The sequence below is a fragment of the Gymnoscopelus braueri genome (assembly GCF_963280865.1).
Source record: "Gymnoscopelus braueri genome assembly, chromosome: 3".
NCBI classification, from domain to species: domain Eukaryota; kingdom Metazoa; phylum Chordata; class Actinopteri; order Myctophiformes; family Myctophidae; genus Gymnoscopelus; species Gymnoscopelus braueri.
This window is the reverse complement of record NC_137612.1, coordinates 41,958,936-41,976,004: the sequence shown is the minus strand read 5'-3', so window position 1 is coordinate 41,976,004 and position 17,069 is coordinate 41,958,936. Positions and strand designations below refer to the sequence as shown.

Below are 17,069 nucleotides of genomic sequence, written 5' to 3'. Positions count from 1 at the left end.
TCTTCCCTACCAGATTTGTGTTAAAATGTTCACTATGCGACGCGTTGTGAGCTTGCCTTGTAGATCGGCTATTTTCAAAAAAGAAGATAAAGGGCCATAGGCAGACGCTTTTTTGGACTTGTTTTTATAGACCTGGTTGCTTGTTTCTCTCGCAAAACCTGGCAACGCTGCGTGACAGTTAATCTTCTAGTTTTTCCTTTTCCTCAGAAGAACGTGACGTATGCGTCCGTTCCTTCTTCACATAGACTTGGTTTAAACAGTAGTAGTAGCGCAGATCTCATTCACTTCAAACAGACCAGAACGATTGAGAATGGTCGATAAAGACGAGGATCTGGGTGAGTAGCAGATATCCCTACCTCACTACTGAAAAGTACTTAGTATGATAGTATAGAGATACTTAGATAGTAGCCCACGCCCTAATAATAGTCGTACCAATGCTGAAAAGGACTGAAGACCGATTTATAACTTCATAATAAACAGTTCTGGAGCTTGTATACGAGATTTAGATAATATCTTAAGTCTGTGTGTTTTTTGTTTTTTTAAATTGTAGAATACTAGCCTCCCCTATTTTGCATGTTTCTCTCTCAGCTACATTATATGAGCCAATGCAAAGGTCATGGTCACGTGACACGTCTAGTTTTGCGCTCCAATCTGTTTTAATTGCAGTGTGGAAAGTTTTGCTCTCAAACCTATTCTGATAGATTACATAATAAATACATGTTTTACTCCCATTACATGCTAATCTAATCTCTCAAGACAGATTCAGCTCTACAGAATGGGTTTTGCCTACATCTGCAGAGGCAAATATTGTGCTTTATAGTCCAGTACAATTATTTGACAGCATTTCTTTTGTTAATAGGTCTTTGCCATTTTAGATTACAAAACATACATTAGCTGATAAATTATGTAAATAAGATACCCAGCAGGCAGCAAATAAAATAATTAATGTCAGCCCCACCATTTACCATTAGAGAGATGAACACATTAATGCATTTCTAATTAGAGTAATTACAATCCAATAATATGATTATGAAATGTGCCATTCTGTATAATGAGTATTTTTACATTTGGTACTTTAAGAATATTTTGATGCCAATAGCCTACTTTTGCACGTTTACTCAAGTAACATTTTGACTGTATTGTAACAAAGTAGCTTATTTCTTGCTACTACTTATACTTAGGCCTATATATATTTTTTTTTGTTTTTTTGTTTTTCTTCTTTCCTTTTTTCCTTTCGGCTGTTCACCACAGCAAATCATCTGCCTCCATCTCACCCTGTCCTCTGCCTCCACTTCTGTCACACCAACTAACTTCATGTCCTCTTTCAGTACATCCATAAATCTCCTCTTTGGTCTTCCTCTAGGCCTCTTGCCTGGCAGTTCCAACCTCAGCATCCTTCTACCGGTATACTGACTCACTATCCTTCCTCTGTACGTGTCCAAACCATCTCAGTCTGGCCTCTTTGGCTTTATCTCCGAAACATCTAACATGCGCTGTCCCCTTGATGTACTCGTTCCTGGTCCTATCCATTCTCGTCACCCCCAGAGAGAACCTCAACATTTTAGTCTCTGCTACCGCTAGCTCTGCTTCCTGTCTTTTCCTCAGTGTGACTGTCTCTAAACCATACAACATGGCTGGTCTCACCACTGTCTTCTGTGTCTTGTACACCTTTCCTTTCATTCTTGCCGATAATCTCCTATCACACCTGACACTTTTCTCCACCTGTTCCAATCTGCTTGCACGCAACTTTCTTCACCTCTTTTCCACACTCTCCATTGCTCTGGAAAGTTGACCCTTACTTAAGTACTTAAAATCCTCCACCTTCTTTACCTCTACTGCCTGTAACCTCACTGTCCACTTGGTCCACATGTATTCTGTCTAGCTGCTAACCTTCATTCCTCTCCTTTCCAGGGCATATCTCCACCTGTCTCTATACTTTCCTCTACCCGCTCCCTGCTATAAAATACATGTTCATCTAATCAGGAGGATAGAGAACTCATACAGGATAAACAAGTGATGAAACAAAAATAGCAGACACAATTGGAACTGGAACACTATACATTTTAAGCTGATGAAAGGGTCCTCTCTCGTGATTAAAAGAAACTAGCAACCCACCTGAAAATGCGGAGACCCCTGGGCTTAAAGGGGTAGTTCACCCCCAAAATAACTTTTTTTCTATTGATTACTCACCCCATGGAGCCTTGAATTCATGGATATTTTTTTGTTTTTGTCGCATTCCTTCCTTTATTATTTGATTATAATAAATTTGTCCCCATTGATTCCGGTAGGAGACACAAATGCATTTGTGTCTCCTACCGGAATCAATGGGGACAAATTTATTAAAATCAAATTATTGGCTTAGGAATGTGACAAAAACTAAAAAATATCTATGAATTCAAGGCTCCAGGTGGTGAGGAATCAATAGAAAAAAAGTTATTTTGGGGGTGAACTACCCCTTTAAAGGGTTAGTTCAGATTTTGAGTATTTTCTGTAGGAAATACTTACCATTAATGTACAGTAGTGGTTGCAAAGGTATTAATTGATTGCCCGAGTCCCTTGGTCAGAGTTATGGTCCGGTTCTGATGAATATGAAGTAGTTCCGGTAGATTAGTAGATTTGGTGGGGGCCGCTCATTAAAAATAAATGAATAAAAAAAACTAGCGTCATTTGTATTGTTGACCTATTTCTACCATATAGAGCAGGTTTCGTTCAATTTCGACCCCTCTGTCACATGGTACTATTGTGTCATATATTTTGTGCGTGAGTAGGCTGCCGCGGCGCAGTGATTCTGGACACAAACATTAGTACCATGTGACAGAGGGGTCGAAATTGAACGAAACCTGCTCTATATGGTAGAAATAGGTCAACAATACAAATGACGCTAGTTTTTTTAATTAATTTATTTTGAATGAGCGGCCCCCACCAAATCTACTAATCTACCGGAACTACTTCATATTTATCAGAACCGGACCATAACTCTGACCACGGGACTCGGGCAATCAATTAATACCTTTGCAACCACTACATTAATGGTAAGTATTTCCTACAGAAAATACTCAAATAATCTGAACTAACCCTTTAACTTGTTAACAATTAACGATTTTGTTTTAACCAAATATATCACATTACAGCACCTTAACAGTATGCAGCTGTTGGGGAATGTTGGATACAATTGTCCTGTTTATGTTCTGTAATCAACAACGCTTTGTTTTTCCATTCTTCCACTCTCTCTCGCTCTCTATTTTTCCCCCTCCCACTTACTCAATTTTCCTCCCTCTCTTGCATGTTATCTCTCTCTCTCCCTCCTCTCTCTCTCTCTCTCTCTCTCTCTCTCTCTCTCTCTCTCTCTCTCTCTCTCTCTCTCTTACAATAACATTCTTTTTTCTGCACTTCATCTCCCTTCTCTTCCTTCCTGAGTTCCTCTCTCTGTTCACTCGCTTACTCCATGCATTTAGCTCACATACTAATTCCAAATTATGTATGCTGCGTGTGTGTGTGTGTGTGTGTGTGTGTGTGTGTGTGTGAGCGTGCGTGTGTGCGTGCGTGCGCGCGTGTGCGTATAGTATGTATATATTTACCGTCCCGCAGGATTTTGGTGGAAACACCCTGTCATTGATATTTTTAACCCTGGTCCAGAGGTATTGTATAGAGTGACCTAACCTCATTAACTTTGTCATATTTTTAGCCCCACAGTAGTGTGCTAGCTTAAAAGGAAATGCTGGAAATGAAAAGTACCCCTAGAAATAGGCCCCCTTGTATTGTGAGGCATTCAAAACACGAGGCACATGCCTAATTGCTCCACAGTGCCCCGGAAATATGTCAATTAATGCACCATTGTGTAATATTATATCATAAAAACATTGGTTCTTTTTTTTCTTTCTACAGTCATTTGTTGATACACAACTGTATCAAGGAAAACTTCTGGCCTTTAATAGAGGGGTCTTCAACAGGGGGTTCGGGACCCCTAGGGGGTCCCCTGCCAAATCTTTGTGTGATGGAAACTTTTTAGTTTAGTTTAGTTTTTTTCTTTTCAAAACTTTTTAATGTCTTAAAATACACATCAATCCAACATGTTATTAGCAAAGATAAGGTGTAAACAAACAAACATGCACATTTACACAATACTGATGATAGTGCTGACAAATGAATCAATGAAGCCATCAAAGCTGCAGCATAACTTGTAGACAACCCATGGTCACTTACACTTGCAAGCTGGTCTCAAATCTCTCAACGGTCAACATAACAGACATTAATGTTGAGACAATCAGCTAAATACGGTGAGCTGCCTTTGAAAGTCTCTAATCAAGTTGCATGGAAGTAAGACAAACTATAGGGACAGTTGGGGGGGGAAGCCTATGACCTGTTTTAGTTGAAAATCTGTTATGATGAAGTAGGCTGGCTTAAGAGGTCCTCTAGTCTAGGCAGAGCAGGTTTGTTCACTGAAATGACACAAGAGTTGAGCATAAAACAGACTTATTTTGACATGGGTTTGTGCATTGTATACATTTCATCAATTATCTTCTGTATACATTACTTAAGCCTTGACTTGCCTTAAGGTGTGGCCTCTACACAAACATTATTACATGATGACTCATACAATACCCATGAGTCATCATGATTGGTAAAACCATTTCAAGCATCACTGTATGTACATCAAACACTGGTCAATTACAAATAATTATTAGTTTTTGGTTTAATTGTTTAACATTTAAACCATTCAACTTTGAAATTGAATAAACCCAGACAGCCATATCAGACTGCAGCCCTGTTCATTGCAGGCCGCAAGCATCAGTCATCATAGCCTATTATTCTAGATCCAGTTGGACAAGTTCTCATCAACACTCAGCCAACTTCTTTTTTTCTTGTGAAATCGCCCATGGTGCGATTTCACAAGTAAAAAAGATGGTGTGTCACCACCAGGCTTTTCCACATGGCAGGAAGCCTGGTTTTCGTTCCGAACAGACTAGTGTGATCCGGTCTAGGCCGGTCCAAGCCACGCCTATTCCCCAACTAATATCTGGTTATATGTCCGATTGGGCGCCGCAATGTTATTGTTCTCCCACATAAATGCTGAATCGAGTAGCCTGATCTCTCTGGGTCTTGCCAGTCGCTACGAGTTAGAATAAAACATGGACATACCAGTACACCAGTGGTAGGCAACAGGTGGCCCATGGGCCAGAACTGTCCCACCAGCAATTTTCAATTCAATTCAATCTCAATACACAATCAAACATAATAAAATAACATAAAATAAAATACAAATAGCCCACCTCATTGTTCAGTTTCGGACATACAAACATGTGCATTGTGCACCTATGGTTCCACAGTCTAGACTCTAGAGGAGAACCTGACAGAACTGCGTGTAGGGTCCGTTATGACAGCAATGATGTCATTTACTGACTCAGATGCCCTACACATGAACCTATACATAAGGTTAAGTAGCACAGCAGAGCAGGTGGGTACCCTGACACTAACAAACATCTGGCTTGCACTGGAGCTTCTTGGAGCTCTCTGGCTCTCTGGCCTGGCAAATTATTGTATATTGTTTTCACTGTCAACTTTCCTCTTTAGACTTTTGGATGAAAAACTTATCTCACATTTAAAAAACAAACCAAAACTGAGTTTCACACGCCTTAAACAATACACTGTTCTCTCCGTTCTAAAAAGAGAGCTTGAACCATGAAAGAGCTCTTGTTCGAAAAGGACTGACTGTCTGTCTCCAGATGTTCTTTTTTAAACTTTTTGATGAACTAAATATCCTTTAAGTGCCACATTCAAGGATGTGGCCTGCATAAAATATTTACACAAGCATTTATATCTGCACCTGCAACATTTGATTACACACACTTCTTTCTTTTTTTTACTTTTATTGCAATATAGTTATTGTATATAAGGTGGATTGTCGTATGTTCCAGTTCCTAAATTAGCCATTGATTCTGTGCTGGCACACCATGCAATGGTTTAGAAAATAAATGGCCCAAAGAACTTACTTGCTGACCCCTGCAGTACACTCACATTTATAGTTATTTATTTTAAAGATGAGCTAACGTGCACGGCATCACAGGTTTATGGGTAGGCCCTAATATTATGATGCCTCTAACCAAGGGGAATCATTGTGGAGGAGCACAAGCTATATCGATATCCATTATCCACTCTAGTTTCTGCTGCCTGGTGACGCGAGGTTATATCCGCTCTAGACCGGATCAGAAAGCTGCCAACGAGTTGATCCTGTTCTTGGTGTGGCCTGGGTGGGCCTAGCTCTCTTGAGCATCACATCATGAATGCATTTATTTTTCGTTTAGTTAAATAATTATGATCTTTCTTTCCTCTATCATTTCTATAGGTGCTTTTGATCCCAACATCCCAGAAGAGGGACCTTCAGCGCCCCCTCCTGGCTGGCTTGACAACATACATGGCTACCAGGGTATCGGAGGAGGAGGCAAGTTCTCTTCTCTTCTCTTCTCTGCCCTCCTGTCTTGCGTTCTTTCTTATGTTTTGTGCATACTGCATTGTAGCCTCACGTAGCCAGACTCCAGTCTCCACCTACCGATACATCTGGTGACATCTGAATTCAACGTAGAGGCTAGCAGAGAAAACCACAGCTAAGAAACTTATGCCCATTGCTCAGGGACGGCGCCAGGGGGGGTCTTGGGGGGGCACAAGCACCCCCTGGCGAAAGCCTAGCCCCCCCTAAGCACCCCCTGCCACAAACCCAATTTTTAAGAAAAACATTTTTTTTTTGATAAATCGGTAAAATCAGGCAAAAATGTGAATTAAATAATGTAACCCTAACCTAACCCTAACCCTAACCCTAAAACCGAGATAAAGTACCAAAACCCGCCCGAACCCGCACATTTTTGGACCCGAAACCGGGCCGAAACCGGAAAAAAAAACGCGCGCGCGCGCACGGGACACATGCACGCGCGTTGCGCGCGCGTGCATGCGTCAAGCCCCCGCTGGAAAAAACTCAGCCCCCACATAGCCCCCCCTGCCAGAATTCTCTGGAGCCGTCACTGCCATTGCTTTGAAAATAAATCCTGATTCCGTCCCAATATGAAGGGCTGCATTGAATTTAGATGTACCCAGACATATCTGTGATCCAATTTAAAGCGTGTGTGTGTGTGTGTGTGTGTGTGTGTGTGTGTGTGTGTGTGTGTGTCTGTCCAGGGGGTGAGAACCCATTGTACCCTCCTCCTCCTGCCTACACCCCACAGCCTGAGCAGGACAGGAACACTTCTGTGCCCCATGTCAGGTACACACACACACACACACACACACACACACACACACGCACACGCACACGCACACACACACACTATATACTTTTTAAATGATAATAATTAGTATTGTACTATTGTTATTATTATACTATTATTAATTATTATAGTAATAATGATCATACATGTATAACATTATTACCTTATACTGCCTTGACTACTGCAATGCCAGCGTTTTTAGGAGAAGTGCTCATCCCATCAGCTTCACACTCGACACTGCACTTCTGTGGGTCATCAGCAATACACCCACCAAGTGTGAAGTGTGGTTCATATGAGCGGTTCCCCGGATATCTTTGATTTCTTCTTTCTTTCCGCAGTATAAATGTTTCAAAGGGGATCTGATCTAAAAGGAGAGCCGGTGTCTGTGCATATTTGTGTTCATTCAGGGTCCCCACTCTGTCAGAGGATGCGGCCAGAGAAGCCTTGGTGAAGTTTGTGGAGTCAAAATGGAAATACAGCTCCAAGCCGGCCAGGAACCTGACATTCAAGAACCTCAAACCAGTCACCGTCTACAGGGTACGTGTTCTACTGCTGTGATTCTCAAACGTTGTCATTTCAAGGATCCCAAATGCGTTGGCCCACTGTAACAAACCAGAGTTGGTCGGCAAGAGAGACACCCGGAGACTTGTGTCGTTTCTTTAAAATGTTTTTTATTTTTCCCATAAATATAAGACAAGACATTAATTCTGGGCCCAAAACAAAAGAGGACAATCTGAACTTTACATCAAAACTAAGCTCCCCAAAGTGAGACATGAGGGGAACATATATAGTGGGTGATCAGTCCACTCTTGACACAAAGGGGAATAGATAAATAATAACATTTAAACAGACTACACATGACTACAACATAATCCACTACAGCACTAACTCATATTAGATAAAGAAAAGACATACAACATACAAGGACCCCCGGGCGTCCCCGGACTCCACTTTGAGAACCATGTTCTACTGCACTTGACAAGGATGCTCTGAGAGTCCTTCGTCTGCAGTGATAATACAGACTGTAGTGGGTTCCCTACACTGTGGGAAATGTAACAGCATTGGGACAGCAATATTTGACCCCTTTGTCTAAACTGTTGGGGTAATTATTAAATTTCAGTTCATTCTTGGGGCAGTTTGTTAAGTTTAACCCGGAGTATAATAATCAGATCATTACTGACAGTCAAAAGTCCGTAAAAATAGCTGATCTACAAGCTCACAACTCGCCACACCGTGATGAGTTGTGTGCTTGTAGATATGCTATTTTTGAACATTTTAAAGCGGTTAGATGTGTCTTTTAACAACAGCTTGTGAGTCAATAATAACTACATTGAATCCAATACAGGTTTCCATTTCCTGAAAAGTAACGGTTTTGAACATTGGAAGGTTTCCACCCGACAGCAACGATACGCTGCCCCCCTTTTTCCGACATTCCACTGTCTGTCCCAAAAACGGCAAATAAACAAAAAATCTAAACACAACCCGGATGGTGAGGCGCGGTTCAGTCAGTGTGTTCCTGACACCAGACCTTTTGTCTTAATCGTACAGTATCGTTTGGAGACCTTCACTGAAACCAGAACCAGTGGATGGGAGTGTGAACCCTACTGCCCTGGTAAGATCATGATTAGTTAAAGCTACAATCCGCTGTCTCTCTCTCCTAACAGAGTGAGGTAATTGCAACTGAACAGCCAAGATGGCGGCTCTGTGGCTGTCTATGGCCTTCTGCTTCAAATAACCTTATTGCCATCGGCCAATCAGAATCAATCTGTTTTGTCACTTCACAAGTAAAATCTGTGGAGGCAGACCACCTCCGACCACTGCACATGTGTTGGTTATAACTAACTAACTAACTAACTATTAGTGAGAAACTGGAGCTCACAAAAAACATTGAAGACCCCTGCAAAGATTGAGTGATGTCTTGTCATGTGACATTAGGTCAGCAAGTGGATGGTCCGCAGTATGGCATGAGCCCGCCCCCCTGGGACATTCCCGTGACGATGCCCCAGAGGTACACTGACACTGTGCTGAAGGTCCGAGTGCCCCACTCCTCCTTTGTAAAGGTACAATACACGCATTTACTTTTCCTTTGTAAAGAAAGGTACAGTACACATATTTACTCGTCCTTTGTAAAGGTACAGTACAAATACTTTACTCTTTGGTACAGTACAAATACTTTACTCCATTGGACGTGGACATGTAACATTGTTCAAAAGACTTGTGATACACTTGTTTTTCCATTTAAAACTTTTGACACACACCTTTTATTATTTGTATTATTATTATTCCTTATAAAATTAAAATGTTATTTCATTATACTTGTTATATACTGCATATAGTTGTAGTTATTGTCAATTCAGGCTGCGCGTTTCATTTGTGTGTTTTTCTGTTTCAGACATGTCATAAGTGCCATGGCTGTGGCAGAACTCGCTGTGTCACGTGTCATGGCAGGGGGAATGTAAGACACACCTTTTATTTCACTCTGTATGCAGGGATTAACCACATGAACCCTGGGCAATGGGCATGTCATAATAGGCAAGCATTCTGCAAAAATAGGTGATCTACAAGTTGACACTTGCCTCACAACACATCTCAATGGGACGGGCTTTGAGCTTGTAGATTGGCTAGTTCTAGCGAAGAGATTTGGTAGAGGGAAAATAGGAGGAGGGCAAATACAAACCCATGGGGACCACGATCAACGAAGAATTTAGGCTTTAATTGGTTATAACACACACACACACACACACACACACACACACACACACACACACACACACACACACACACACACACACACTAGTGCATACCCAGGGATGGGTTTTTGTTATGTGCTCTATATGTGTAGTTTAACTTTTGGAGAGGAGTGCTACTCATTTGATCCTCCTGGCTGTGTCTGACAACCCGCTCATTTATGACCTGACTTGAGAAGTCCATGTTTACGTTGTTTCAGCTAAGCACAACAACGTGTGCTAATACCACAATGTTCATTTGAAAGTTCTGCGTGTCAGGGGGCACGGTGGCACAGTTAGTAGTGCTTCCCGCCAGGGACGCTGGGGGCGTATCAGTGCCCATACCCTAGGTGGGGTTGGTGAAAGGGCCTTTCTGTGTGGAGTTTGCATGTTCTCCCCGTGTCCCCTAGGGTAGGTACCCTCACAAAAACATGCAGTAATCCTGGTCTCTATACTGCCTCCACCTGGTCAGCCAGGGCGGCTGATGGAGGGGAAAGGAACTGGTTGGAATAACGTGTTCCTTCCACGCACTACGTTCAACTGGGGAAACTCCCCCTGTCGGGTGATAAGACTAGGCTTTTTAGCACTCATGCATTGAAGGAGGCATGAGCTCGGCTCTGGGCTCTCCCTCGGCTGGCAGAATTAGCACTGGCTGAAAAAAATGGGGTTGCAAAAATTTTGGGATAAAAAATGTAAGTGAATAAATAAAAAAAGTTGCACGTGTCAAAAACGCTCCACTCCTCCGCTCATAAAGCGCTTTCTGTGGGCCCGACCCCTAAATCAAAGTCCTTTATAACTTTGTAGCACTGAGCCAGGTCTCTGTGCTGGTGTTCTCTGTGTGTCGTTGTGTGTGTGTGTGTGTGTGTGTGTGTGTATTAGGCCTGACCTCGACTAAGTCGACTAGTCGACTGGTTAGTCGCGGGGGTTCCGAGTCGACTGCGTGTCTATTAGTCGAATCTAGTCGAAAAAAATGTTTTTAATAGTTTTTTGGCCAAGTCTACACCTGCAACCACACGTAACTTCCACTTTATTCTTCTTATTCCTCGTCTTTGTATTGGTATTGGTATTGTTTGCGTTGGAGCGCCTCAGTGCGGCTGCAGAGTTCATGTGCAACCTCTTCCAGAGAGAGATAGAGACACTAGAAACTCTGCTGGAGACACAAAACAAACTGTGTAGACTTGGCCCTTTGAAATAAAATGTATTTTGGCCCAAAAAAAAAAGAAAAAAAAAATATATATATTTTTTTTTAAATATTAGTCGACTGCCAGTCGACTATTGGCAATTAGTCGCCAATTAGATTCGACTAAACAAATCCTTAGTCGGGGACAGGCCTAGTGTGTATACACTGTAGCCCCAAAGGTAGGCGCACCCACCGGCTACAGATCCTGTAACCGTGACAACAGAGCCCATAGCCCGTGACAACAGAGCCCATAGGCATGAGTCAATAAGAATCATTTTGCGTCGATTCATTGATATATAATTTTTTTTTAATGATTATCGCTAAGAAAATAATGGATAGTTGCAGCCCTAGTTGATGGAAACGCCTTCACCCTTTGTGTTCACAGAAGCGCTGCACATTCTGCCACGGGCATGGTCACAAGACCATGCATGGGAAAAGGCAGCGCTGTAGCTCCTGTCATGGGAGAGGTCACAAGAGGTAAGACAGTTTGTCTGTATGTTTGGTCTCCCACACAGCAGACCTGGGTTGAATCTTGCCTAGGACTTAAAAGTTATGGACTTCAGCTTTAAATGAATGGAATCAAATGGCTTCCTCGAAAATCAAACAAACAAAGAAGTATGCTTTGGAAAATGTTTGGCAGTAATGTTACGTATACCTTGACTGGTAGTCAATGGGTTAAACATACCAGACCACTGGTTGGCCCTTGAAGTAATTTGATCTGTCTGGAGACAATCTCCCAGCTTTTGATGTCTCTTTCGGTCTTGTTCTCTATTTCTCCATCTCTCTCTCTCTCTCTCTCTAGATGTATTTCCTGTAGAGGCACTGGTTTCAAGGAGTGTACTGTTTGCCATGGCAACCAAAATCTGCTCCACTCCATTCAGCTCACTGTTACATGGTATGTGTCCTACTGTACACAAGCATGCATGCGCACATGCGCGTGTGAGCGAGCGCACACACATAGACACAAATTAATACATTTGTTCAATCATCCTTCTTCCAACCTCTTCCTCTCTTTCTCTTTCTGTGTGTGTGTGTGTGTGTGTGTGTGTGTGTGTGTGTGTGTGTGTGTGTGTGTGTGTGTGTGTGTGTGTGTGTGTGTGTGTGTGTGTGTGTGTGTGTGTGTGTGTGTGTGTGTGTGTGTGTGTGTGTGTGTGTGTGTGTGTGTGTGTGTGTGTGTGTGTGTGTGTGTGTGTGTGTGTGTGTGTGTGTGTGTGTGTGTGTGTGTGTGCGTGCGCGTGTATGCAGGAAGAACAATGTAAGTAATTTCGTCCCTGACCGCCAGCCAGATTTCCCTGACCAGAAATTTGAGAATGTAAGAGGAGATCCATTCTTCATCGATGAGAACCTGCTGGTAAGATGCTGGATAATGTCTCGATGTTTTCTTTTCAAAAGTGATGCTGAACAATGATAGAACCTCGGGTTGTGCAGCTACCTGGACCTGATGTAAGTCAAGAAACTATTGATTTTTATTTATTTTTCCCTAGTGTTTTTTTTTCATAATCAATTAAATCGATTACAGTTGCACCCCTAAAATGGAGAAACTAACCAAAATCAAATTAATGTATGGAATGATCTATATGTTTGTCAGACATTTAATATAAAAAGAAAAGAAGAAGAATAAGAATAAGAAAAAGAAAGAAAAAAAGACCATGTCCATTTTCAGTGCATGCAGATTGACACTACACAGTTGCATGCGTTAAAAATTAGGACTTGACATTCGCTTAAAAACAAACACATTAACAGGCCAACATGGTTAACTGTGGGGCTTACAAACATAGATACTGTACATTCACATGAATTTAGATTATTTGAGAAGCATAACAAAGCATACAGATGACAAATGCACAGCAGGGTTGGAGGACATAGACAGAAATTAACTAACCGTTAAGGCCATGTTGGTTTGCATATTTATCTGCCTTTATATGGTAAATGGTGCATTTATATAGCGCTTTTATCCAAAGCACTTAGATTGTGCATTACATTCACGCACATTCATACACCAATGGCGGAGGAAACCATGCAAGGCACCAACCTGCTCATCGGGAGCAATTAGGGGTTCAGCGTCTTGCTCAAGGACACTTCGACAGTAACTCTTCTGGGGGAGCCCGGGATCGAACTGGAAACCTCACGGCTTCCATCCGGCCGCTCTACCGGCCACTCTACCCCTGAGCCACTGCCACCCGTCTTTTATGTTGATGATAACTTAAAATAACAACACAGTGCTGCCTGCAGCAACACCGCCGCAGCGGGATGTCATTTTGGAACCGGCACCATGAGCAATATCTCTTTATCAATATCTACGCTATAGTGATTAATAAAAAAGAAAATTGGCACAGCGGCCTGTAAGTTCTGTTCATAAAGGCTAGGCTCACCACTGTTCACACTCTTTGAATGATGAATGGTGATCATTTTAATGATCATCGTTCCGTCAATTGTGTTTGATTTACACCCCATCTCCTCCCAGGTTTACCCAATCATGGGTTTCCCAGACCAGGAGATCTGTGATGTTTCCAGGAGAACCATTAGTGACCACTTCAGCCGCTTCAGTTCCACCTGCCGTATGCTGCAGCAGGTATCACCCACACAATCACAAAATAAACACAAGAGACATAACACATAGCACGCACATGCAGACATTGATGTAAACTTCATAGTGACATATTTCCTGTGAAAGCAGATGTTTACGTACATTGGACTAGATATCAGAGGTGTTTCCTTATTGGACTCTAGATGTCAGAGATGTTTCCTTACATCACACCAACATCCTAGATTCATCATTCACAACATCATTGTCACACCAATTCAAATATGAGTAACACCAGCAGTGTGTTATACTAGTAAAATGTTCCCATATTCTCTCTAAACTAACAAAAAATTAAATCAAAAAACATTTTAATAATGAATGGTCGTTATCAAAGGCAATTGTTCCATGCTGCAGCAGAGAGTGAATGCACATGTGACTGTGGCTAGTCACAGTCACATGTGCATTCACATGGAAGCACATTTCTAAGATGCAATTAAGACGAGGCTCAAGTTTGGTTGGTGCAACCAATGTAAAGTTAATTCTAAACATTGATATTAGCAAAGACTGCTTCAGTGGTTAGAGTTGGGACTATGCTTACTAAAGACCAATTGGTGCAAACCCACCCCTGGTCTTCAGGTAGGATTACTGAGCTACATTCTCTCACCTTTGACTTCTCCCGTCAGGAAACCTGGTACAGGTCACGGCACCAACGTAATCTCTGGGATTTTTTAAAACCCATGTCTACCACTTAATCAAAGGGAAATACCCCCTGGCCAAGTATATTAGGCTCAGGCAGGGCTACTCTGCTACATGTGTTATTCAATTTGCTTTGGTCTTCTCATTTTGTAGCGCTTTTCTGAAATGCAGCGTGCATGTTGTCAGATTGGTGCATGTGTTTTTTATCGGGGGGGGGGGGGGAGCGTTGTCTTGGTGTTGTAAATGGAATACCTCTGGTTCAAGCTTACTAATGTCTGGTTGGATTTCTTTCTTTGTCCAGAGACAGACCATAGAGCTGGTACCTTTGACCCATGCCCACTACTCTTACAGTGGAAAGGACTATGACTACTTTGTCTACGGAATGGAGAACAAGGTCCACACTTCCAAATATCCTTCAGCTTGTACTATTTTATAAGCAATAAGCCTTCATTGATCCCTGGAGAGTAATTCAGGTGTCATTAGCACCAAACCAAGATAAATATTGTATAGTACAAACAATGATATAATTAGGTTAATGTCTAGTCTGGGCGGATACTCAGGTCTGGTTACAAGGATGATGGTCCATTTCCCTAAATCCAAAGCATTTTTACTGAAATGTGTCATCTGGGTGTGCGTTTCTGTCTTACAACCAGCTGTAACTCTTTTTGTGTTTTTGTGTTTTGTGTCAGAGGTCATGGCTTGGCATTAGACACCCCACCCCAACCTCAAATCACTACATTTCAAGTACATCAAGTACTTTTTTTTTTCTTTTTTTTTTACAAAGGAAACAATTAACATTTTCATTATCCTTCATTTTAATACTAGTTTGTAAAAGACAACTTTTTTTATAGAAGATATTATCATGAATAAATCATGTATTACATGTTTAAGTAGTATATTCTCATATATCCACATAAATGTACTGTATACTGTATGTCTGCTAATAAGTAGCTGTACCAAGCAGAAATGTCTACCATTGTAGTCTGACTGACTCTACTATGTATGTGTCTATCTGTTTTGACAATCTGTATATGTGTGTGATCACTATGCAAGGTATTACTGTAATATCCATGCCAAAGTACGGTAGATCAGTGGTTCTCAAAGTGGGGTACAGAGACCCCCAGAGGTCCTTAAGGGGGTTCCAGGGGGTCCCCAGCTAAATTTGATAATATACAGTAGCATCAAAATCACTTTAACACACTTTAACCCTATATACAACGACTATTTTCAAAAGATCTTGAAAAAAATAAGAAAAAAACATTTGAACACAAATCTTGAATAAGGGTCCCTCGCACAAAATATTTTCAGATAGGGGTCTGCACCCAAATGTGTGTGTCCTTTACATGAAAAGTTTGAGAACCACTGAAGTAGATGACTGGATAAACCTTCATTCCATAGGACGCAAAGCCATAATATGTAATAATCTCCTTCAGATTATAAAGCCATCGTATATGCTGTATATCTCTGCTGTCGGGCAGAAACTAGCTACTATATCCAAAATATTAACTTTTCAGGAAAAAAGCAAACATGTGTTTAGAACAACCCAATACTGCCTCATCTAAGTTGGCATGGTGACTTTATACATTGTCAAATACTTGAAAGTGTCCTTATATTATCATCACTTTACCCAAATACAGCTCAAGTGGAGTTAGGTTTTTGAACATTATTTTTTTCCGTCAATGATGGAAAAAACAACCATCTCCAAAGTTGGAGTTGGTTTGACCAACAGTTTTGAAGATCCAATGGAGTTAGGAGGTTTAGTCAGAAGCGCTTTTTAATACTTTTCATTGGTTCAATTTGTAAAACCCACACACAGATGTAAAGGGTGTTCAATAGCACTCAATTTATTTAAAAGAAATAAAAAAGTAGAAAAATGGAGATAGCCTGATAGCAGCGATATGCTATATACTGTACAGTATATGTAATTATTTACGGTTGCCATTGCAAAAATGAGCAGGGCAAAGATTCTAAGGATCAGGTATTTTAAAAGGTAATGTCCAGTACTCCTTCAGATAAACATTGAGTGTATGACCAACACTACTCTTAGCTCAACAGTGAATGAATGTGACCAACACTATGAAAATGATAAAATTATGTTTGTAATCAAGTAACAACATTGAGATACCCGGGATACTGTTGCTCAACAGAGTTGGACCTAAAAGTTGACCAGCACATCACTGCCTCAACAGGAACATCTGTTTAAAGTGAAGCCTTACTGTCATTTATGAACTTTATATAAAAGTTATAAAAACAAAAAAATCTATTCTTTTTTTTGTACATTACAGAACATAGCTATTCACTTTGTAGTTTACTTGTATTGATATAAATAGTACATTTACAGAAGAAAACACAATCAACTATACCAGGGGTTGCTTTCTGTACAGCCCCATCTGCCTCTTCACTACAGGCATCTCAAGCAAATGGATTATGTCCAAAAATGTGTAAAATAACACATGTCAACAAGTAACCGGCCTACATCTCTATTTTATACAGAGATATTATTAGATGGGGTGAATCAAATACATTGCAATGAGGTGAGCGATGGCATCGCAGCCAAGTTGTCACACATTTTTGCTGTTGGGTGGAAACCTTGCATGTCCAAAACCATTACTGGAAATGGAATAAATAACCTCTGTTCCAATGAATTCAATGTAGTTATTTAGTCACAAGCTCGTGTTAATACTTTT

At 41.2% G+C, this 17,069-nt stretch overlaps 1 protein-coding gene across 1 annotated transcript; it reads left to right on the top strand.

The window, feature by feature from the left end:
• Window positions 1-207: 207 nt before the first annotated feature.
• Window positions 208-17,027, top strand: LOC308082681 (protein SSUH2 homolog). Its single transcript, XM_080424629.1, has 12 exons — window positions 208-335; window positions 6,344-6,437; window positions 7,169-7,252; window positions 7,664-7,793; window positions 8,805-8,868; window positions 9,192-9,316; window positions 9,649-9,711; window positions 11,548-11,639; window positions 11,965-12,057; window positions 12,408-12,513; window positions 13,627-13,734; window positions 14,684-17,027. The coding sequence occupies exons 1-12, from the start codon at window positions 311-313 to the stop codon at window positions 14,816-14,818; spliced, it is 1,119 nt and encodes a 372-aa protein (XP_080280755.1). The 5' UTR covers window positions 208-310; the 3' UTR covers window positions 14,819-17,027.
• Window positions 17,028-17,069: the final 42 nt, after the last annotated feature.

Excerpts from the sequence above, each read along its gene's own strand:
- LOC308082681 (XM_080424629.1), top strand. The coding sequence starts at position 311 with ATGGTCGATAAAGACGAGGATCTGG. Across the intron at positions 7,253-7,663 it reads ACTTCTGTGCCCCATGTCAG|GGTCCCCACTCTGTCAGAGG; the intron begins GTACACACACAC and ends GTGTTCATTCAG. Across the intron at positions 13,735-14,683 it reads CCTGCCGTATGCTGCAGCAG|AGACAGACCATAGAGCTGGT; the intron begins GTATCACCCACA and ends TTCTTTGTCCAG.